We start from the raw sequence: 25,356 nt of genomic DNA, 5'->3' as shown, positions 1-25,356 counted from the left end.
TATATAATGTATGTATATATATACATATAAATATGTATATATATATATATATATATATATTTACATATATATATATATGTATGTATATATATATATATATATATATATATATATATATATATACACTGTATATATACTGTATATACAAATCAACATCTATCTGTACATACACACACATATAGAAATAAAATTTGGGATAGAAGAGATACGTGGCCTTTTCTTCAATTTTAGTAAACTAGTTTTCTATGTACCCAGAGCTGCATATTCTCAAGAGCCCAATGTTACATAGAGGAAAATACAGAGTACTTCCTATTTTTAGAGTGCCTTGAATGGAAATGTATATTTGATAAATCATTGGTTGGCTTTCAAAATGACACTCAAATTCATTGACTATTCTAACAGACGAAACGTCTACAAGCGGGATACTGTCATCCTATTCCTTTTCTATAGTAAAATTTATGGACGGAGCCAATGAACTAATGATAGAAAAACAAGTAAACCTCACGATTAAAATTTTCTTTTAGCTATATTTTTTTTTCAGGGAAAAAACCTACCTTATAAGAAGACTGTCTCTAGGGGGTCCATTAACAATGCTTTTCTGTCCATCAGCTTAGCTTATGTCACACATTCGGTTGGTCAAATACCAAGATAATAATGGATCTTAATGTCTTTACCAAAAGAAATATTGTGGGATCCCTTTTAATTGCCTGTACCGAAGGTCACAAATTAAAACTATGCCATATAATCCTGTACTATCTTCTCTTAGTAAATCAGGCTTATCCCGAATCATCATGAATGGATAGTTCAGGGATCCCCCTTTTGTATGCAAGTACGATATTGTTAAATATTCAATCTCATCGTGATTCCAATGATATCACCACTGAGATGAAATTGCCAATTCCTATCAAGTAATTTCCTCTTTTTTTCACTATAATGCAAATATAAATTAATATGTGTATGTTCATACATACGCAAATACACACATATACAGTATATATATATATATATATATATATATATATATATATATATATATATATATAATTGACGTGTGCACGGATATAAATATCCTTAAAATGTTCATGCGTATATGCATAAACATTCAGTTATAAATATAAGTAGTTTCAAACTTGACAGTAGAGTATATATACTCGTATTTGTCCAAAACATATATTTGTATCGGTTAAATGAGTATACTAAATAATTCTACCATACATATACTTGTAAAACCCTATAATGAAATGCAAATTGAAATACCTGTAAAGAGATGACCTTGTGATGATTAGTCCTCCTCTGGCGTGTGTGTGCCCGGCTGCACAAGCGACACAGGTTCACAGGACAGGTGTCACATCTCTCCTCGGCAATGACATCTGTCGCACACAAAATCACACATTATGAGAACGGATTTTTAGTTCTATACTTTTTCCTTTTTTTAGTTCTTGAAATTTTATGGGGTAGAATACAGACACCTGAGTGAGAGAGGAGTTAGTGGGAGAGAGTTGGTGGAAGAAAGAAGTGTGATGGTTCAGTACAGACAGACAGAAGGATCTAATTTCATGTTATTTTTTTTTCTTGGGTTTCTATCTGCATAAGTTCAAGGACCACAAGTATAAAGATGTAAGGAAAAGGAGGATATGAAGTTCAGTGAAGAAAAGGGGCAGACCCAATTTACACCATTTTGACCAATTTAAAAGTATGAATTCTCTAGCGTTTTCCTCCATTAAAAGAATAGCGGTGATGCGCATTACTGCCCTACAAATGGTATAAATAGTTGTGTGTGTGTATATATATATATATATATATATATATATATATATATATATATATATATATATATATAATTTATTTATTTATAAAATTGGACAGGCAATCTATTATGTTACATAATATAGTTCATGGCACATATATTAACCAATGACTTTTAAATACAATCTTAATTCTATATTATTTCCGGCTTTATTCGGGTCATTATTTTGACATTTTCCTAGTTTCATCCTTCACTATATGATAATACTATAATAAAGTCAAATTAATTCAGCTTGAAATGACACGAAAATTGAGATCCCAATATGAAAACTAACATTACTGACTGATCCAGGAAATAGATTCACAACTACATTCTTGTTAGACAATCCTAGATATGTCTTCTATCAACTCAGAGTTTCATGAGCAATAAATCTTACTCTTATTTTATGGGAAAGTATAGAAACTTGTATTGGAATAAATTAAATTTATCCTTTTTAAGTTTTATTTTGTTATTTTTTGTTATAAATATACATCGCTCAACTCAGAAAAGTTACAGAAATTTCGCAAGATGATTGGCGAACTATAATGAAATTCTTGATTATATAATGTAAGAGACCATTAAGAAAAGAAATAGAAAAAACATGCGATTTTTCAACGTTTATATTTATTTGGTAACTAGATTTTTCACCGGGATAAACAAATGGGTGGTTGTATATGAACACAATGTGGAGGAATCACGATAAAAAGGTATTTTCATTTAGATTACATTGGCAAAACCTTAGAGAGAGAGAGAGAGAGAGAGAGAGAGAGAGAGAGAGAGAGAGAGAGAGAGAGAGAGAGAGAGAGAGATTTAGCCGACAAGTTATAAGAAATGAGACTCAGATGGAATGGGAGATTTATCACTTTAATCTTCCCGAGATAAACCCACCTTCTTGGCAGAGATCGCAGAAGACGGTGGTCGAGGAGGAGTTGAGGGCCTCGAGGACTAGCTGCTTCTGTAGGATGTAGTTGAGGGGGAAGCACTCGACGCCGCCGGAGGGGACCTGAGCCTCGTACCCGCACTCATGGCACCATACTACCCATACACCTGTAGTGGCACAGTTGGAAGGTGATCGAAAATTAGAAGAACAGGTAAGAAAAATAGCATGTGGACAAAATAAGTGTAATGAACTTTGAATAAATAAGCAAAATACAGCATGTAGGATAATATTTGTGGTTACTACTACAAGTGAAAAACTGAATTACACAGGAATAAGTGCGGAGGTAAAATCATATAAATAAATAATATATATATAATATATATATATATATATATATATATATTACATATATATATGTATGTATAAATATATATATGTATATATATATATATATATATATATATATATATATATATATATATATAGGGAAATGACTTTACCACTGGTTAGTGAATACTCCTTAAATATGATGATTATGTTCTTATGATATTCATTGGTGAGGAAAATTACAGCTAAAAGCCCATAGTTATTCATACTAGTCTTATTCCATCAGTCTCTACGAAAAGAAATTAAGGCAGATTTCTCAAATTATGAAATTTTTCGAGAAAATGTGCTATTATTATTTTGAATATTGATAAATTTTTGTCCTTTAAACATGAAAAGATATATAATCTACACATTCATTTTGAAAACAAGGGAAAAAGTAACTTCTATACATTGATAAAAGAATACATAAAAATACAATGCTAAGAGAATTTCCACTATACACCATTTTTTTTAATAAAATTGTCTTTCAAATGATTAGAAGAAAACAACTGATTGAGAAACAAAAAAGTAGATAGAGTTTGAGGTACTCCCCAAAATAACAGCGTTTTCATTGGGCCGAGTCCCGCTCGTTAACCAACATAATTTCTTATCAATTTATCAAAACACTTGAGACAGAGTTGGAAATTATCAATCAATATTCGGCAATATCAGCATATTCAAGACTGTCGAGCGCGAAATATTTAGCATATAATCAGTAATTAGATGGTAAATATTTAAAATAATTAATTGTGTGACGAACACATATAACATATTTACGAGAACCTGGATAGAAGAATGGCAACGAAAAGCCAATAATACTATGTGAGCACGATAGATCATTCCAATTGATAGAAACAACATGATTATGTTTATGCATTATTTCTATTACGACTGATGATGTCCACTCATAATAATAATAATAATAACAACAATAATAATAATAATAATAATAACAATAATAATAATGATAATAATAATAATAATTAGTAATAATAATAATAATAATAATAATAATAATAATAATAATAATAATAATAATAATAATAATAATAATTTCCTAGGAAGCCTAAAAATCCAAAACAGGAAAAAAAGAAGTCGGTAGACTTTAAAGAATACATTTTGAGGAACAGAACGGTAGCATTCGTGGAAAATCATGAAACCTGTATTTTTGTTGTGCGTTACCACAAGGCATATTCCATGAAAAACCAACAGACAAGGAAATATCAGAAAACGGAAAAAACTCTTTAAAAATGTTATAAAGGCTGTAGAAAAAGAGATGGAGAGAAGGAAAAAGAGTAGGAAGAGAAGAGGAGGAAGAAGCTGTTATAATCCTCTATCTTTTTTTTTTTTTATACGAGACTGAAGAAATTATAAATTTCTCTTTCCTTTGGATGACAGGTTAATCAGCAGAACCAGCACCGTGTCTTTCTCATTTCATAATAATAAAAGTAAGACAAGCAGTATTGAATCCTTCATTTGATCTAAAAATGAAAAAGAAATATTCGGACTGAAAAATAAAAGTTTTATTCACAGCCTCCTACAGTTATTTAAGTGACGGAATGATTTTTTCTTTTACCATATTTGGATTTCATGTATCCCCCCACCAAAAAAAGAAGAAGAAAACATACTGTTCTTATATGCAGCAAAATACAGACACTTGATTGACACCTATTATCTATGTACGAATATTCTCTAGACTAAAAGGAAAACATAATGTACGGATACCTTTGTTAGCAGCTTAGCTTCAGTTTCTATACACGAAAAGTATAAGCGAAGTATAAGCAATGAATTTTGCTAGCTGTCCTCTAAACATTTATCAGCTTCGTGGTCTTTGTCAATACGCAAGATAATGTTTGTAATTAAAGTGTGTACTGTATTTAATTAAGTAAATCGTACTAGCTTACAGCTTTATGGGTAGGCTACGGAAATCTGGCTCATAGTATATTTGTCATTCGAGAAATTGTAATAATTACCAGACACTGGTCTACCTACCAGCGAATTTCCCCCAGCTTTCCGACTCACCACGTGAACCAGCTGATAACGGTTAATTTGAATTACCCTTAAAGTGAATAAGTGATGAATACGAACGCAATATTTTGTTCAAATAGAAATAAATTTATATATCACTTGTGGCATTGATCACTCATCCCTAGTCTCTTCAAATGAAAGGTAAGGTATAGCTATATATATCTACTTTATATATATATATATATATATATATATATATATATATATATATATATATATATATATATAAAAAGTAGATATATACATATATATACATATATATATATATATATATATATATATATATATATAAAGTAGATATATATATATACATATATATATATATATATATATATATATATATATATATATATATATATATATAAGGTAGATATATATATATATATACATATATATATATATATATATATATATATATATATATATATATATATATATATATATGGTGCGTGGTGATATACGCATACACATGAATTTCCATAAAGAAAAAGTTTTATTGAATAGGATAAACATTGAATTCTCTAGCTAATTTAATCGTAAGAAAATCGTCAAAATATTTTAAATTTGAAAATGTATAAAAAGTTCAAGTTTACAGTTTTTTACATCTACTAACTCCTCTATCATCAAATCCCAATAAAAGTTATGATAGACATTAATTTCTCTACCAATTTATGGATACATGCACATGCGTATCTAAGGAAGGACTTCCATCTATCAAAATCCGGCCCATTTGCTACTTCTTTTACAAATTTACATAACAACCATCAAACAAGTAGGCAAATACAAAAGGTCACTGATTACCAAAAGGCGGAAGATGGTAAGTTAATATATACCTGCACTACGTTATAATAATTCATCAGAAAGCTACCACAAAACTCACTAGTGGCAACATTATTAAACTATGCAGTGTCTTTTTTTTTTCTTTTGCCGTGGACTAATCCAGCATTCCACAAGTTTGGATACGTCCTTAGAGAAAAGATTTGTGTTGGTCTCTAAGCCATTCATGAGGTAATTCATCATACTTTTTGTCTATTTGTGATCTTAGTGAGTGGCTTAGAAGCCCATCATGCACAGAATTCATAACATGTGTGCCTCTTTTTTTTTTTTTTTTTTTTTTTTGGGGGGGGGGGTTTATTTACTGTATAGTGACAAGAATAATTTGCACATAGTTTTCCAAATTTTTGACAGCAACCTGTCGCTTCATAAGAATCAGCGTCGTTGAATTGCTCAACATTGTTGTAAGTATTAAACGCTGGTAGGAGTACTGCTTCTGACATGCTTAATGGAAGTTCGGCCACTTTTGAGCTTCTCAATCGCTTTATAAACACTCTGCCATGGTAAAACACTATTCCCACATATATATATATATAAAAAATAGTCACTGCTTATTGTTTTTCAAGCTAAGCAAATGTCAGATATACATTGCAAACGTTCACAGTATCAACGGCAGATATGCAACAATTCCACACGTATGCCCAAAATTCTGAACAGTCAACTTAAAGAAAAATATACCGTACTGTAACAAGGAAACAAGCTACCACTTACAAAATACCCCCAAAAAATATTGTAAAGGAGTTTACATATGGAACATAAGACTCCTACTCGAAGATTATCAGAATAAAAACTTAGTGAGATATCAGAAGGGTCAGGGTTTTATCACTGCACAATGAAATTTAGGTCAGTAATGATTGGAGTAGGACACAAATAGTTTTAGAACACGTGTTTGTTGTAGCGGAACCGGTATCATATGGATATCCTTAGACCTATTGTACATCATAAGACTCAGGTGCTCAACCATAAAATACCTTTAATTTATATTAAATGGATACTATTTAAAGTTAAATCATCTGAGTCTTCATTTCTTTATATCACAGAGTCTGCAATATAATAATTATCTAGAATCTGATATCAAATTGTATATTCCGCCTGTATATACTTTATAAATAACTTCTTCATACACTTTCCTCCACATTTACAGTTTACCAACTTCAAGGGCTGATGCTACAGATGAAATGTACAGTTTTCACATGTCAGCAGTATGTGGAAAAAATTTCATATTCTAAACAATTGTCCAATAATGTGAGTATCCACCAGAGGCTTTATCAGTTCACTAACGGTTTTCTAGACGCTTCATAACTGAGCAATTTCTTTTTTAAACAAAATTTAAGAAATATTTTCCCATTTTCCCAGACGAGGGGAAGGATGGATAGAATGTGTTCAAGCCCATTTTTAGAGGCATGTACATTTGGATAGCATATCCTAAACAAGGATATAGGGTTTTCTATCACCGTTTAAGATCTAATAACTCTTGTGACATCCTCATGTTTAGAAGATGGGGAGGTTGGCAGGAGTCGTCACCTTCACTCATAAAGGACCAGGTGTTCTAACATTTCCGTTGGAAAGTTAAACCAGACAGATTTTGGTTCATATGGAACTACTCCCCCCCTAGGGATGAGCCTCCTATTGTTCGTAGAGGAACAATTAGATTAAAGTAAATCGTATTTTTCATATCTAAACAAACCCGAGTCCTTCAAGTTACACTTTTCCCCCAACCGCACCACAAGTTCCGTACCTAAAGTCAAAAGCGAGAGTCTAGCTGAATGACAGGTGGGTGAGGCTATCCCGTCACCTGCTTAGTTGCAGCTACTTCATTAAATGCTTAATGGCACTACAGCTTCACTGAAGTCATACACCTATCAAAGGACTCTAGTGTGTATAGTTAGGTAAATGCACATTGCTTAAAATAAAATTTGATATCAATAGCTATTCTCTTTGCAGGATTTATGAATATTTGCAACGCAGAGATTTGAGTGATTTTATGTTAATATAAATTTAGTAATTAATTTTGAATGATGAATGTGAAAGTGGATGTTAAAAGGTGTAGATTACTTTAATAATGATTAAGGCATGACAGCTTTTGGGTTTTCAGATTTATAGTTTGTTATTTCAATGTTTTTTTCTTTGTAATACAAGTATTTCCAGAAACAACAATAATTGTATTCTACGATATATAAGAATGTATAAAGAATCTTGAAAAAAAAAAATGATGTATATGGGGCAAATCTCCCGAAATCTCCTACATAGCTATATTTATGGTGATAATATAAGTTTCAATCTGTTACTTCGCAGCAGGGAGACATTATAATCTGCCTGTTTATTATTATTTAAAAATTGAATTCCATTTTCACATTTGCACATGAAATGAGCATATACTAGTTTTATTTTTGCTTTTGCATACTCTTGTATATCCTTATTTTGCCTAATTTTTACTTTGGCATAAATATGTTAGTATACGATGTCCCACACAGGAACAACTATCCTTACACTTATAATATCACTGTAGACCCTTAGCTTAACTCTTTACTGGACATGCCGATGTATATATCAACTCTCCTTTAAGGACCTATAGACACCAAGCAAATCCTAACATCTATCCAGATAAATCTTTTTACCTTACTATGATCTTGTTCTATCACTCACTACGCTTTCTTCACTAAAGATACCACAGCTTGATATTGAAGCTAAACAACGACAGCTGAGAAGTAGTATGAGATTCCGATGGTCATTCAATAATGACAACCTGCTGTCCTGCAGCTATGATGACCTGGCCGTCCTTCACCAATGGGCTACCTCACAAGGACAGGCAGGGTACATCTTCACCCTGATTAGTCAATGACCTTTCCACAAGTTAGGACTAAGATAGAGTCAATCAAAATAAAACCCACATGATTCAACCTGCAAACTAGTATTTTCGATAATGTGTCATACAGTAGGTCACATCTGAACCTATCTCAGTGCTCATCCAAGCGTATTGCTGTTCAACATCAGTCTGGAAGTTTCAAATGCTGTCTAATTTCTGACCATTGGTTATGTTGCGAGTTGCGTTGCTTCCCCATATGTCTAGGCCTACATTGTTTAATAGAACAAAGCTACTGAAGATAACTGCAGTGTAAGAAACAAAAGGAGATTAATTCAATCTGTAGTGTGAAACATCACAGAGGTAAGTAGCAGCATATTTTACAAGTCTTGGGAATCTATGTTTAAATGATAAAAGCTACATCAGATGATGTTAGATAAAAAACATTTGGAATGTTTATATTCCTGTAAGTCAATTTTGTTTGCGTATTTCCTTTAGCTATAGATCCGAAATTAGTCGCATTAATTATTATGGCCCTGTTTATTTTTTGTCCGTTCAGTTTAAATGGATAAGAATCAGATAAAAAGAAATTTAAAATGTTTCGATTATAGTTCTTGAGGCAAACAAGATATGTTTTATACCAAAAAGGGAAATATAAAATATATATGAAATGTTTAGGATAATCGAGTGGTTACAAAGTCGGAAAATAAGTCTCCCATAATTAAAGTGGAAAAAGGGTTAGTTAGATTAAAAAAGAATTATGGTGTCTAAAGTGTGTACAGTTCTTCAAGAAAAGTGCAGTTTGATATATCATTCTGAAGCCTCTTGGAAGGTAATAAGTAATTCGTGTCATTATGCTTATTGAGAGGATTCCCCTACATATTCACTAATCCCTAGAATTTAAATTTATTATTGCATAGATGTGGCTAGAGAGTGCAGTATTTCTCACTATTCTTATTCTAGCACTTGCAGAAAAAGTTAACTAACATTAGCATTGCCTTTTCCCTGGTCTAAAATATGGGTGGCATCATTAAGATAACCTCAAAAACATACGTTCCGTGGTCTTTCTCCAACTGGCTCTGGAGGTTCCATCGCAAAGAAAGTAGGGGATGGAAATGAAATTATTCAAGTGAAACTAACCATGTAATTTTCAACCCCAATCAGGTAAAATTAAACATGTTTTCTAAAATACAAGAGGAATGGTATCTAATCATTCGTAGGGTTAATGCCTTTTGGCGTTTCAACCATGGATAATTTTCAGTGCAGTCTCTGCTAAGCATGTTATCCTCAGATAGTTTCACAAGTAAGGGAATCCTCGGCAAGCATGTTAGCTATCTCTCGCAACATTTCGTTGTGGGGCATACCCTTGCTATGACATCCAAAATGTATTCTTAAGCACAGTTGATAGTTATACAGGTTATCGCGTTTATGTATGTATGTATGTATGTATGTATGTATGTATGTATGTATGTATATATATATATATATATATATATGTGTGTGTGTGTGTGTATATATATATATAAATATATATATATATATATATATATATATATATATATATATATATATATATATATATACATATATTTATATAAGAGCCCAAAATTTTTTATTTACTATTTTTCTTTCAGGGTCAAGCCAATAACCCTTGTAAATTATCCTAAAATGTGAGTATAAACATATCATGATCATCCTCTCTCTCTCTCTCTCTCTCTCTCTCTCTCTCTCTCTCTCTCTCTCTCTCTGTATATATATATATATATATATATATATATATATATATATATATATATATATATATACACACACACACACAAATATATCCTCTGAAGGCGATACCGTCACCCCTTAGTGCCCATAACCGATGGACCATAAAAATCACTCGCAAACGCTCCAATTCCCCTTCACGGAATTACCTGAACAACCTTCGACATATTTGTCACCTTCAACGTGACCATTCGTTCAAGTGAGTCGACTTTGGGCCATTAAGCTGGCAAGTTTTTCGCCTCCAGTCAGTCTTGAAAATTCGTAGCTCCAGGTCATCTTTTTGTGCCTTCAGGTTTTCCCAATTTCAAGCGAAACTAACATGCCCAATGTCTTAATACTTTTTCCTATGCTAGGAGTGAACAAAAATCATATCATAATATAAGAGAAAATGAACAAGTCAAAATTATTGTAAACATTCATGAAATGTGTCAAAATAGCAGAAAATCGAATGATTAGGCTCCTATACATAAGATAAGAAAAGAGCCCAATGGAATAAGTAGTCAAAAAGCGGAAGTAAATGATAATTTCTCTGGTGCACCGTTTGTCCACATTTCATACTATTCCAGAAAGACGAAGCCTCTTCCGAAAAGAGGTGGCACTGGGGATAACCAGGACGATTATGCCAAAGGCTTTCTTTAACTGATGCATAAAGAATAAACTCTATTCAAGATATATTTTTTTTATACTTACACATAATTCCCTATTTTTATTTGAGTACAATATGCAACGTTCATTCTTTTAACGAAAATAAAAGTTCCCCAGTCGGTAAAAATACCTTACCGAAATAATAAGACGTTTTATTTCTTCTGGTTTTCAATCACACCCATAGAAAATCGTTAAGTTTCTTGTTTAAATTATTAAGAGTTACACAACACGCTTATATTGTACTTTACAGATACGATGTAGGGATAAAAGGAATCAAGAGAGACTAGCCATAAGCGTACACAATATATAATCTAAAACAAAGTAAATCCATTAGGCCTATAGTTTACTGTCGAAAATAATATAAACAAAGAAAGCCTAACTTCTAACGATATTATTTTGATAGAAAAGAGAACGAACGAGAAGTGAACAATATGTATATTGTTACGTTACGTATAATATGAAATAGAGAAAAAAAAATGGAAAAAAAGGTGAAAGCTCCGCAAAGCCTTTTAACAGATCAACAAATAAAAAAAAGGTGGGAATTTTGAATGCCATTACGGAGGATTTCCTAATGAGATCAAATTAGACCAACCTTTATTCCGGTTCACACTCTCACAACTCGAAGACCTGCCACTTGACCTCGTCTTCGAGGAACCCCTCGAATCCAGTGTACTGGAAGGGGATACGATGTCAATCTCGGGGCAGGGCGTTACTGGAGGAGGAGGGGGAGGAAGCAAAGAAACGTCTGTGGGCGTGTGAGCCGGAGAATGCGTGGGCGTGTTGGTCATCTTTGGCGAGGTGGGTCTAGCTGTTGTATTTAGAGGGGCACTGGGAGACAGATTCGTCAGGAGTTCAATGACCGAATCCAAGTCTTCAGACGCTGCTGCTAATTTGTCTTGGTGGTCCTGGTTTTCGGACTGATGTTGGTGATGTTGCTTTTGATGATGATGTTGATGGTGGTGGTGATGGTGGTGATGATGTTGCATGTCTTGCTGTGATGTTTGATTTCCTGTGAAAAAGAAATAGGAGTGTTATAATTTGTAAAGATATATTTTGTAGTTCTGTAATTGAATATATTACTCCAACCAAAATAAATGGACTAATAGCAACACAAACAACAAAAATGAAAGAAAAAACAACTTAATAAACACAAGGTAACAATCACATTTTATAATTAAACAATAATGACAGTACTAACATAAAAAATAACATTAACGGCACCGGTAACTTCTTACAATGTTCTCAGTTAACGCCAAACTTGTATCATCATCCTGAGAGAACAAAAAAGTTTTCCCTGACTTTCTCTCCTTTATCAGAAGTCTCTATAACTTTCATCAGCCGTTTACCAGTCTCTTTCTACTCCCTTTTCGTTTCTACTGTAATATTCTCATCGTCAATTTGATTGAATAACCCATAGCTCTTTGTATTCTGTACTCGACCTTTCCCAAAGAAATCCATAGATTCCGTTTCAGGGCTTTCCCTTTAAATTTATTCTCCTGCTGAAGAAAGTAAGGTCGGGTTGGTTAAGCTAGGTTAAGTTGCAATATTGTTTCTAATTTTGAGTTATGTGCTTATTTTGGGTGTGTGCTTACTTTAGGTTTCATGCGTATTATCTATAACGTTGCTAGATAATTCTTCATATTCTTATATACCGTAAAAAGTAACACAAGCCGATATTTATACGAGATATTATTACCAATGTAAGTTATTATTGGTGGAAAATTCGATCATAATTTTGATGGAAAATCATATTGTCTTATCTCGATATAGCAGTAAATCTTAGTAATATAAAGTACACTAAGGAACTGTCAAACGACCCAAATAAATATAAAATTAAAACAAACTGATGATCAAATAAATGAAAATATCTTTAATATCCTCTTGGGTACTTTATATGCCACAAGCCTGTGCCACTCTTCACTCCACATCAGAAGCAGTTACGAAAAAAAAATATATATTAATTGAGTTCTTGGCGGCACATTAAAATGTTATTTAAAATGTTGAGTTCTCTGTTTTCTTTCAGTTTCCAATCAATGAACTCAAAATCATCTAAATTATCACATCTTTGTTTTGTGTATAGTTTTTTTTTATCTCTCTATGTCCAAGTAGGTTCATACGCACCCACACAGACACATTTATATTCGTATACACAAACACAAAACACAAACACACACACATATATAATATATATATATATATATATATATATATATATAGTATATATGTATATATATATACATAATATATATAGTAAATATCTATCTATCTATCTATCTAAATATATATATAAATATATATATATATATATATATATATATATATATATATATATATATATATATATATATATATATATATACATACATATACGTATCTCTCTCTCTCTCTCTCTCTCTCTCTCTCTCTCTCTCTCTCTCTCTCTCTCTCTCTCTCTCTCTCTCTCTCTCTATATATATATATATATGTATATATATAATTTTTCTTTCTTTATTTCTTAATGATGCAAACGGCATATTAAGAAGTATATTTAAAAAAAAATGTTGCTGCAAGAATAATCGAGTGCCGGCTTACAAGAGCAACAATACGGAATGTGAATCTAAAAAACGTCTATGAAAATAAAATCGATTTCAGAAACAATAGAGCTTCCACAAAAGGTCAGTAAGTAAACCATTACCAAAATGAAACCAACCTAAGCTCTTGCTTTGTTTCTCAATGGAAGTATTATGTTTTTTGGGGACGAACATTTCAATCTAGAATAATGCTTATTCCAGGAAACAGAAATATGATTTATCTGTCAAAAACAGACAGATCAATCCTGAACATTTTTACCACAGCTTGACCATCCTGCGGATTTTACACAGTAGAAAACGTCCGTTTATATTTTCGATATGACGTAACTAAACGTTTAATGTATTGTGATTCTTCATTTTTTTCCGATGTTACTTCAAATACTTGTGGAAAAGTTAGGAAAAGAAGACTTAATCTCAATATGAATAGTACTGAGTAATATTTTTAATTCAGTTATACACTCCATACATAGACATTAAAATAAATACTGTAATTTTGGTATTATTCATCATAAAGATGAGGACAATAATAAGAATAAAAGGTAATAAAAACTATAACACCAGCGACGAAAGTACTTGATGGCTGTAGTTAAAAGCTTTGAATGATAACATTTGCTATTGGTGACGCATACAGCTAACATTCGATGTTAAAATTACTTTGATACATTCTATAGATGTGACGAAAACCTAATGTGCCCTTCTAGGAATATATATATATATATATATATATATATATATATATATATATATATACACATATATATACATATATATATACATGTATATATATATATATATATATATATATATATATATATATATATATATATATATTCTTCCCAGTTAAAGTAGAGGAATGATAAGCTCTTTGGTATTTGTTTTTTATATAAGGATATTACTACACGAAGTGAATTCGCCAGTAAATTAAGATAGATAGAAATAGACAGAAATAAAGGGAAAATTCTCTGTTGTTGAAAATACAAAGCAGGAGGAGCTGCCACGTGAAATAAAAATATAAACAGCGTGAATTTTGAAATATTCTTTAGAGCATAGAAGCAACCAGAGAAACGTTTACGGACTAAATGGTGAAATAAAAATGCAAAAATTCCTATAAATATAGAATATAAAAAGTACTTTCAACGTACGCTTTCGCTAAGAATAGAATTTGGGTGATCCCATTCTATCCTTTAAAAAAAAAGATTAATAAAAGAATCCCGTTTCCTATATATATATATATATATATATATATATATATATGTATATATATATATATATATATCAAAAAGACAATAAGTACTCATGTAATAAAAGAAAAATCTGGTGAGTTTAGATTAGCAATGCAAAATAGCTACTCCCAGCTACATGATGATATGGAAGCAGGTATAGAAGTAAGGAAAAGTAATATAACCAAATTTGTATTGGAATCAGCACAAGACATAAGTGGTAAATTTCATGAACAAGATCAAGGAAAACTATCTGAAAAGACCATAAACCTAATAAAGAAAAGATTGGAAATGAGGGTAAAATTCAAGAGAGATGTTATAGAATTAGCTGAATTGTTCAAAACAATAAACAAACTAAAAACCCAAGACATTTGTAATCATTCAAACCAAAATAGAGGGAACACTAAAGAAAGGAAGAAGCATCAAATTGATGAAAAGAAGACTTGGAATAGGGTGCTAACAGATATTTGCTTTCAACTTTAAAGGATGAAAATTGAAATATCAACAAAAGAGATTTATTGATAAAAATGGCATAGGATTTTTATACAATGCAATACAATAGTGACATAAGAAATAATTTTGCTCATAGAAATAATGAAACACATGAGCCGGTACCAAACGTAACAGTAGGAGAAGTAAAGAAAGTATTAAAAGGCATGAAAAGAGGCAAAACAGCGGAAGAAGACGATCTAACAATTGATTTAAATAATAGATGGAGGATATTTCATAATAGTAAAACTCGCTGAACTTTTCACAAAATGTCTACAAAAGACCTGAAAAATTACCGCCCAATACGTTTACTCTCCGTAACATATAAAATATTTACAAAGATTATATTAGAGAGACAGTTAGACTTTAATCAACCTAGAGAACAGGCTTTCTTTAGAAGCGAATTATCAACAACTGACCATATCCATGTAATTAACCAGCTAATGGAAAAATCAACTGAGTATGACAAACCACTATGTATGGCCTTTATAGACTATGAAAAAGATTTTGATTCTGTAAAAACTTCAGCAGTAAATGAAAGCACTTCAAAGACAAGGAATAGATCCATTTTATATTAGAACACTTGAAGATATCTACACAGGAAGTACAGCAATCCTGAAATTAGATAAAGATAGTGAGAATATTCACATTGAGGAAGGAGTTAGACAAGGATACCACATATCTCCTAAATTATTCACATTCACAGCGTGCCTCGAAGACGTTTTCAAGAATTTAACAACTTAAGATTTGCAGATGACACAGTTCTGTTTAGGGAATCTTGAGAGGAAATGCAAAAAATAATAGAAGACTTAAATATAAAAAAGCAGAAATGAGGGACTGAAAATGAATATGAGTAAAACTAAGATAATGTTTAATGAAAATGAAGAGACAACAAATAAGGGTTATGAACGAACTTCTAGATATTGTTAATGAATATACGTAATCAGGACAGACAGTAAGTGTTCTCCCAGAACATGAGACCGAAATTAAAAGAAGGATAAGCATTGGATGGAAAGATCTTGATAAACAAAATGAGATAATGAAAGTAAAATGCCACTTTCTCAAAAAAGAAAAACATTTAATCAGGTATTCCTACCAGTATTAACTTATGCATCAGAAACTTTGAGCCTTACTAAAGCCTTATAACATAAGCAAATTACAACTCAAAGAGCTATGAAAGAATGAGTATAACACTATGAGACAGAAAAAGATCAACATCGATACGAGAACAAACTACAGTAGAGGATATTCTAACATCATGAAAGAAAAAGAAATAGACACGGACAAGACATATAGAGAATAACAGATAATAGATGGAAATTGATAATAACAGAATGGGTCTCTAGTGATTGCAAAAGAAGCAGGGGACGAAGAGAAGAAAATGGATTAGTGAACTAAGAAAATTTGCTGGTATAGACTGGCATAGAAAGAGCATAAACAGACGTGAGTGGAAGAGTGGAAGGAAATGTCTGAGGCCTTTGTTCTACAATGGACTAGTTACAGCTGATGATGTATATACATATACATATATATATGTATATATATGTGTATATATATATATATATATATATATATATATATATATGTATATATGTATATATATATATATATATATATATATATATATACATACATATATATATATACACACATATATATGTATATATATATATTCATATATATATACTTATATATAAATATTATCTTTTATCAAATTTATTTATGTGTTTAGTATTACAGATGAGAATTACAAAATACCCTTTGACGATGCCGTTACATTGAAGGACCATCTTATGTAGCAAAGCCAAACAATCTAAGGGAAACATTTACCACGTTTCACTTACAATTTTATGACTACATAAAAGTCATTCCAATCGAAGCTGACCGTTGGGCGGAGGCCTTTCTCAAAATACTTAGTGGAAGGATCCTCTTCTTTCGGTCAATTTCCTTTACAACTCTTAAAAGAAGCTCACCTGAAGTTAAGCAGGATTACAGACTTGGGGGTAGATTTGCTTTTAAGACTTGGCAGTTGCAGAAAAAGGTTGTATTTTTATAAGTAGCCTATAATCGCTTACTTGTTTATTTTCATCCTCTATCATTTTTATTCCTTCTTATTATATGTAATATTTACATAAATTTTATACCTTTCTTTGTATTAATGGATAAAGTAAATATCGCTGTATAGATATTGGCATTATACGTAACATCTTTTAATATACTACTTATCCTTTGAAGGAAAAAAAAACAAGTTCTTTATTTATTTATCTATTTTTCATCGATACATAAACAAATTCTTGGTAAAAAAAAAAAAAAAAAACATTGGCTTTATGGCTAATCATCGTCGTCTTCGTCATCAGAGGAGTCGAGATCAGTGACAAAAGAGTAAAGGAATTTATCTATAGCAATATTCACAGCATGTCTTACAACTTTGCCCCAATCTTCTTTTGTTATTCTATCCAGTGATTCCTGCAGTAGTCCTTCAAGTCTCTCCATGAAATTATTTTTTCTTCCTATATAATTTTTCACTTGGCCCCATATAAGTTCAATAGGGTTGTATTGACAGTAATACAACGGTACCCAAATAACTTTATGGCTCCATTCTGCGGCAATCTTGTCAATGACATACTTATTTTCAGTGTTCATGTGTGCTTTTTCACTATTTGTAGCAGGCGTCATCCATAACTATAATAGACGATGAGGGACTATTAGGAATGAATTGCTTATGGAACCAATTTTCGAACACACTACTGTTCATTTGGTGGTAATAATCTCCATAATTTTTAGCAAGGAATATCAATTGTCCATTTGGCACAAAACCGTCTTTAGAGCCTACATGCTAAATAATAAAACGTCCCCCTCTCCATTTGGGTTGTTTAAAGCCTGTTGCTTTTGAGAAGCTTGTATCTGTTCAGCATTTATGGACACTGTAGTTATGAGTTACCCAACTATATACTGAGACAAATCTCAGTATATAGTTAGGGTCTTTGTTTTTTGCATCTCTTATTTTTTGTTAAAAATTTGTCTGCAAAGACCGAACATCTTATTTCTCCATTGAGAACTGTACGCCATATACTTTTGTATAACGAAAATCCTATTTTTATAACCACCTTTCGAAGAGATTCTCTACTTCCACTAAAAATATGCATATTATTTTTTCATTGCTATCAGCACTTTGTCGAGAGTAGGAATGTCCATTCGATCATTGAAACCAAGAATTAAGCCCTCGGGCTAAAGGAACACCTGGCCATTTCACACACACACACACACACGCACACACACACACACACACACACATACACATACTGTCATTTAATCTTTAGCTGATAACCCTCATGGAAAAAGTCAAGAAGCCATACGTACCAAAAGGAGAATCAGTCGGCTAAGAGAAATTACACAGACAAAAATAAATAAGTGATAAGTTTACATATAAAACTTTCTCATGGCAGTCGCCTAATTCTCAACTATACTTCCATACCAAAAATAAAATTTTTGAAAATAAAAGGCACACACTATTAGCGCCATACAGTTACTTTTATTTTTACTTTATCATTGTTTATAAGAAATCATTCGTCATTAACTTTGCTGCTTAAGGTTATCGTCTTTCATAAAAAGATACATTACAATGCCTAGCTTCGGGCATTCAAGTGCTTAATTTTCATTTGGGGATAAGCTAATCAGGTACCTTCTTTAGAGGGATGAGATGTCCACAGTATTTTGAGTTTGACACGAAGTATTCTGAAAAAGACCCTGGTCCAACGGCCATAGAGATTTTGATAGAGAATAGGCGATGGCGCGCTTGTTAATTCATTCTATGCTAAGAATGTAATAAAACATTATGCGACAAATGATTTACAATGGCTTTTTGCGAGAGAGAGAGAGAGAGAGAGAGAGAGAGAGAGGAGAGAAAGAGAGAGAGAGAGAGAGAGAGAGAGAGAGAGAGACTGCGACAAATTTCTAAACACGCAATAATCCCTGGGAAAATGAAAAAGAACAAATTATCGAAATAATAGAGAGAAGCGGTGGAAATTCAGATTGGTTAGCAACCATAAACTGGCATTACAAAGAAATTGGGATTTACACAGCAAGAAGAATATTTCAGCTGAATTACGCGAGATGAAAAACGAAATATTATCAGATTAAGTCTTACGTACTAGAAGTCATTAAGCGATGACATTTAAGGCTGAATGTGATGAAATTATCTGCTTTGGAAAGCATATTTTGCACGTGTCCTTGCCCTGACTCTTTCAGTGTATTTAGTATCATGAATCATTGCCACAATATATTATGTTAGTATTTTCACTAAAAAATTTGCCATTCTTGAAAACTATTAGAACTTCATTATTGTAGGATATTTTCATAAGGCAGTTTTCCACGTACGTAGATCTTTATAATTATTTGGCAACAGGTTCCCATAATTTTAGTATTTCCTTACTTTCGAGTTAAACTTTCCATACGAAATAAACGACAAATGTACCAGCTTAGTTTGATGTTTCCTGAAATGAAAGAATAATTTCTAAAGTACGTGCTCCTAAAATTGTAGTTATTTCCCTTCAGGTAGGAAGTTGCAAAATATGCAAATAAACTCTTAAGTAGGACATGTCTAATGAACAATTATTTCCTTTTCAGTAGCAGCAAACTATAGATAATGAGACACCTAATTTAATCTACAAAGGGAATTTCATCCTACTTATAAAACAATTTTTAGGAGAATATTTTACAAAGGTAATGATACATTCACATACGAAACCATAAAACTGATGTGATTATGAAATGCACATTCTCGCGGTGTACACATCAAGCATACAGCTTTGAATTCGGACATGGTAAAAATATCTAATTATGAGAGAGAGAGAGAGAGAGAGAGAGAGAGAGAGAGAGAGAGAGAGAGAGCGAAACTGTACTACTTTCGATATAGGTACACTTGCGGTATCATTTAATCTCAAATGAGAGTCTACAATCCTACAAAAATACAGGTGCGCATATCCAGCAATGATAAAAAGCTCCCCTACAAGCTAGCGATTTACTCAGGGGCGTTCAAAATATAAGCTTTCAGGATATAAGCTGATATAGGGATAGCAATCCAAACAACCAATCACTCTAAATCAGAGTAATGGATTTACAATATTGATACACGACAGGAAACCAATAGAAAATACTCAAACTACCAATGCATAACTTTAATTCAACTTCTCTCTCTCTCTCTCTCTCTCTCTCTCTCTCTCTCTCTCTCTCTCTGTAATTTAACAAATGCACGTGATCATAGGTATTAGAGTATGTATATTAGCATAATGAATATTCAAAAATAAGACTTATGAAATTACAAAAACCTTTGCGGATTCACAACGCAAATACATGGCTTTTGACATTTCCGCTTGATTAAACGATGTTTATTATTTCACAGAAATAAATATGAAGAGAAAGTGCTTCAATTATACAAAACGTCGCTTCCTCATGGTTACATTGATAGGTCACTATTTTAACAGCTTTGTTTAATCAGAAAATATTATTTAAGTCAATAGAGCAAAATAAAAATCCACAGAAATATTATTAAGCTTCATAATGATTTTTGAATGCTCATTTTTCATTATTTCCCAACTACACATAACCATTGAGACGAACATGCTTAAAGGTCAATGCGACAGGAGATGTATACATGCTAACAACCTTTGGTGTCTTTTTGCACACAAACCTACCGACATACTTACATACTTACGATGACCTTAGCCTTTTATTATTATTATTATCATCATTATTATTATCATTATTATTATTATTATTATTATTATTATTATTATTATTATTATTACTAGCCAAGCCACAACCCTAGTTGGAAAAGCAAGAAGCTATAAGCACAAAGGGCTCCAATAGGGAAAAATAGCCCACTGAGGAAAGGAAATAAGGAAATAAATAAATGATTAGAACAAATTAACAATAAATCATTCTAAAAGCAGTAATAACGTCAAAACAGATATATACAAATTATACCCGTTAAACGAAAGCAATAACCATTAACTCGTGATATTTATTATAGAAGAAGAAGAAGAAGAAGAAGAAGAAGAAGAAGAAAGAGCTATGAAAAAAAAAACATTAAGACGCATTTGTAAAAACATTAATGAATAAATAACGCACCTCCCCCCCACAAAAAACACCTATGATTATAGAGGAAGTTGGCGGTTCAGTGCTATAAGCATTGTTCTGGAGAGTAAGTATTAGAAACAAAAGGAGAAAGACTGCATAAACAGAAAAAAAAATTGAATAAAAATCGAAAAGTGGTGAAAAATCGTCTGACAAAGATGAAAGGAGCGTTACTTGATACTAGAATCTAAAATGAGAGAGAGAGAGAGAGAGAGAGAGAGAGAGAGAGAGAGAGAGATTCACGTGACACGTACGAGACAGGTGAGAGGCCCAAATTAATTATTTACTTTGCCCCACTTTGAGAGGTAGGTTCCACTTAAAAGAAGAGATAAGGAGAGAAAACATAGGGGCAAAAAGACATAAGAAAATGAGTATTGTGTACATTGAGCGTTCTTCTTATGGATATATTTCGACCTTTTTATATGCAAAATGGTATACCAATAACATTCACACTACACCATAAACAAAAAGAACTTTCTAGTATTCCACATATTTTATTATCCCAGGCTAAACTCTACCCATCATTATTCCAGGCAATCTTAGCAATTATGTGGCCTTACAAACCATGGTGTCACCTTGGTTAATTCTCCCCTTGAAAAAAAAAAAATCAATCTATTCATTTCCTTGGACCGTTTCTCTCATGCAGATAAAACGTACACACCATGACCATTCGTTTAACTACACAATCACCACCTTAATGCAATATCTGGCTTGTAATCATATCAATTGATATCATATACAATATTGATGAAAGGGTTTGCGTATCGCCATGATCAGCAAAGATTTTCCAACTAATGTTATAGCTTAGATAATAATAATAATAATAATAATAATAATAATAATAATAATAATAATTATTATTATTATAATGATAATGATTGAAAAAAAATACCCGTAAATTGATTATGATTAAATGCTACATATAATATAAGTCTATATATATATATATATAATATATATATATATATATATATATATATAAAGAGAAGAGAGAGAGAGAGAGAGAGAGAGAGAGAGAGAGAGAGATTAATAAATCATTGTTTTTCATCTTCCTATCCAAGCATTGATCGATTTCCGACCTTTCTGACTCAAATTCATAAATCAAATCACGTAGTTTATTATTATTATTATTATTATTATTATTATTATTATTATTATTATTATTATTATTATTATTATTATTATTATTAGTTATTAGGGCCTATTGAAACCATAGAAAAAGATAATTTTTCGCGAGTCCTAAACGGCTTCGGAAGAAAATCTTCGTCGATCTCCAAATGGCTTTAGAAGAAATAGCCGTAGACTTAGCATAGAGTTCTAAATGACTCATGAACGGAATCTTCCCGGAGCAGTAGATCAAATCACGGTTCATTATTATTTTCGTAAGAAAATCGTGGTTCTCCAAATGAATTCGGGAGAAATTACCACAGACTTAGCATGGAATTCTGAATGATTCCAGATGCGAATCTGAACGACTTCGAAAGAAAACCCTGAATCTCCAAATGTCTTCAGAAGAAATAGCCGTAGACTTAGTATAGAGTTCTTCGTGCATCCCCAAAAGGATTCAGAAGAAATTTCCATTGACTTAGCATGGAATTCTGAATGATTCCAGAAATCTCTGAACGATTTCGGAAGAAAATCTTCCTGAATCTCCTCTCCAAATGACTTCAGAAGAAATAGCTGTAGACTTAGCGTAGAGTTCTGAATGACTCCAGAACGGAATCTTCCCAGAGCAGTTCTGAACGGCTCCGCCCCGGATTCCAAAAGACTTCTGAAGACCTGATCGCTCTCTCTCTCTCTCTCTCTCTCTCTCTCTCTCTCTCTCTCTCTCTCTCTCTTTTTTTTAAACATACCTTGCAACACCTCACGATCTGTATGTACTGTAGCTATGGAAGTTTACGCAGTGAACATTCGGAGGAGGATTTCACTTTATTCACAGAGCTCGCGTTCTGGCGGAACAGGTAACTGACTGTGAAAAATTTGTTACAGCTACAGGATGAACTGGAGGCTATTCGGAACACATTCATCTACAGATAGTTTGGATAGGTGCTGCCGAAGTTGGCGAGCTTTAAGATCATAATGTAAGCGCCTTGAAGGATAATTTGCTTGCGGTTTAGCGACGATGTCTTATAATTGGATTGCATTGGTGCAAAGCGGTGAGCGATGTGTGTTTCTTCAAAATTCGGCATTGAAGATAAAACATATCAGGACGGCATTGGTAAATATATTGTGTTGCTCTTCGTTGACTTTAGTATGATGGCGTATAGTGTATGCCGAGAAATCAATGGCATCCATGTCTTTACCCATCGCCCTTATAGGTAAAGACATGAAAGCCATCGATTTCTTCGAGGAATCTGACAAACCGAGGACAATCAGCACTGAAATGTCTCTTAAAATCTCGAAGGAGACTGGCGAACTAAGCAAAGAAGATCTTGAAAAACTATAAAAGACAGAAGAGAATAGAGAAGGAAAGCCTTTATATGAAGAAGTATAAAAAAATAGCCTTTAATTATTGAGGTAAGTCACCTAAAAACTGAGGTCAAATAGCCTCTACAATTAGCGGTTAGTCGCCTTAAAACAGAGGTCTCAAAGAGCCTCTAGTGCTAGAAATAAAGCACCCAAAAACAAAGGTCAAAGAGCTTTTAATGTTAGAGGTAAGGGGATTAAAATAAAGGTCAAAGAAACTCTAATGCTAGAGTATAGCACCTCAAAATAGAGGTCAAAGAACCTCTAATGCTAAAATTAGGAGCCTCAAAACAGAGGTCAAAGAGCCTCTAATGCTTAAAGTAAGGAGCCTAAAAATAGAGGTCAAAGAGCCTCTAATGCAAAAAGTAAGGAGCCTCAAAATAGAGGTCAAAGAGCCTCTATACTGAAAGTAAGGAGCCTCAAAACAGAGGTCAAAGACCCTTTAATGCTAAACGTAAGAAGCCTCAAAATAGAGGTCAAAGAGCCTCTAATGCTTAAAGTAAGGAGCCTCAAAATAGAGGTCAAACAGCCTCTAATGCTAAAAGTAAGGAGTCTCAAAATAGAGGTCAAACAGCCTCTAATGCTAAAAGTAAGGAGCCTCAAAATAGAGGTCAAACAGCCTCTAATGCTAAAAGTAAGGAGCCTCAAAATAGAGGTCAAAGAGCTTCTAATACTTAAAGTATGGAGCCTAAAAAGAGAGGTGAAAGAGCCTCTAATGCTAAAAGTAAGGAGCCTCAAAATAGAGGTCAAAGAGCCTCTAATGCTAAAAGTAAGGAGCCTCAAAATAGAGGTCAAAAACCCTCTAATGCTAAAAGGAATCTCAAAATAGAGATCAAAGAGCCTCTAATGCTAAAAGTAAGGACCCTTAAAATAAGAGGTCAAAGAGCCTCTAATACTAAAAGTAAGGAGCCTCAAAATAGAGGTCAAAGAGACTCTAATGCTAAAAGTGAGCAGTCTCAAAATAGAGGTCAAAGAGCCTTCAATGCTCAAAGTAAGGAGCCTCAAAATCGAGGTCAAAGACCACCTAATGCTAAACTAAGGAGCCTCAAAATAGAGGTCAAAGACCCTCTAATGCTAAAAGTAAGGAGCCTCAAAATAGAGCTCAAATATCCTCTAATGCTAAAAGTAAGGAGCCTCAAAATAGAGGTCAAAGACCCTCTAATGCTAAAAGTGAGCAGTCTCAAAATAGAGGTCAAAGACCCTCTAATGCTAAACGTAAGGAGCCTCAAAATAGAGATCAAAGACCCTCTAATGCTAAAAGTAAAGAGCCTCAAAACAGAGGCCAAAGAGACTCTAAAGCTACAAGTAAGGAGCCTCAAAATGGAGGTCAAAGACCCTCTAATGCTAAAAGTAAGGAGCCTCAA

The 25,356-nt window shown here is 32.5% G+C and overlaps 1 protein-coding gene across 2 annotated transcripts in view; it reads right to left on the bottom strand.

The window, feature by feature from the left end:
- LOC137652338 (uncharacterized) overlaps nt 1-25,356 on the bottom strand; it is a 324,403-nt gene that overhangs the window by 16,144 nt on the left and 282,903 nt on the right. For both annotated transcript variants that reach the window (XM_068385686.1, XM_068385695.1), the window contains exons 4-6: nt 11,705-12,121; nt 2,675-2,833; nt 1,258-1,370 (exon numbers count right to left, since the gene is read on the bottom strand). In XM_068385686.1, coding sequence (XP_068241787.1) covers nt 1,258-1,370; nt 2,675-2,833; nt 11,705-12,121 — 689 coding nt within the window. The remainder of the gene's footprint in view (nt 1-1,257; nt 1,371-2,674; nt 2,834-11,704; nt 12,122-25,356) is intronic.

This window comes from Palaemon carinicauda, chromosome 1 (genome assembly GCF_036898095.1).
Source record: "Palaemon carinicauda isolate YSFRI2023 chromosome 1, ASM3689809v2, whole genome shotgun sequence".
In the NCBI taxonomy this organism is placed as follows: Eukaryota; Metazoa; Arthropoda; class Malacostraca; order Decapoda; family Palaemonidae; genus Palaemon; species Palaemon carinicauda.
Note: the sequence above shows the minus strand (reverse complement) of the source record. Positions and strands in the feature narration are given on the sequence as shown.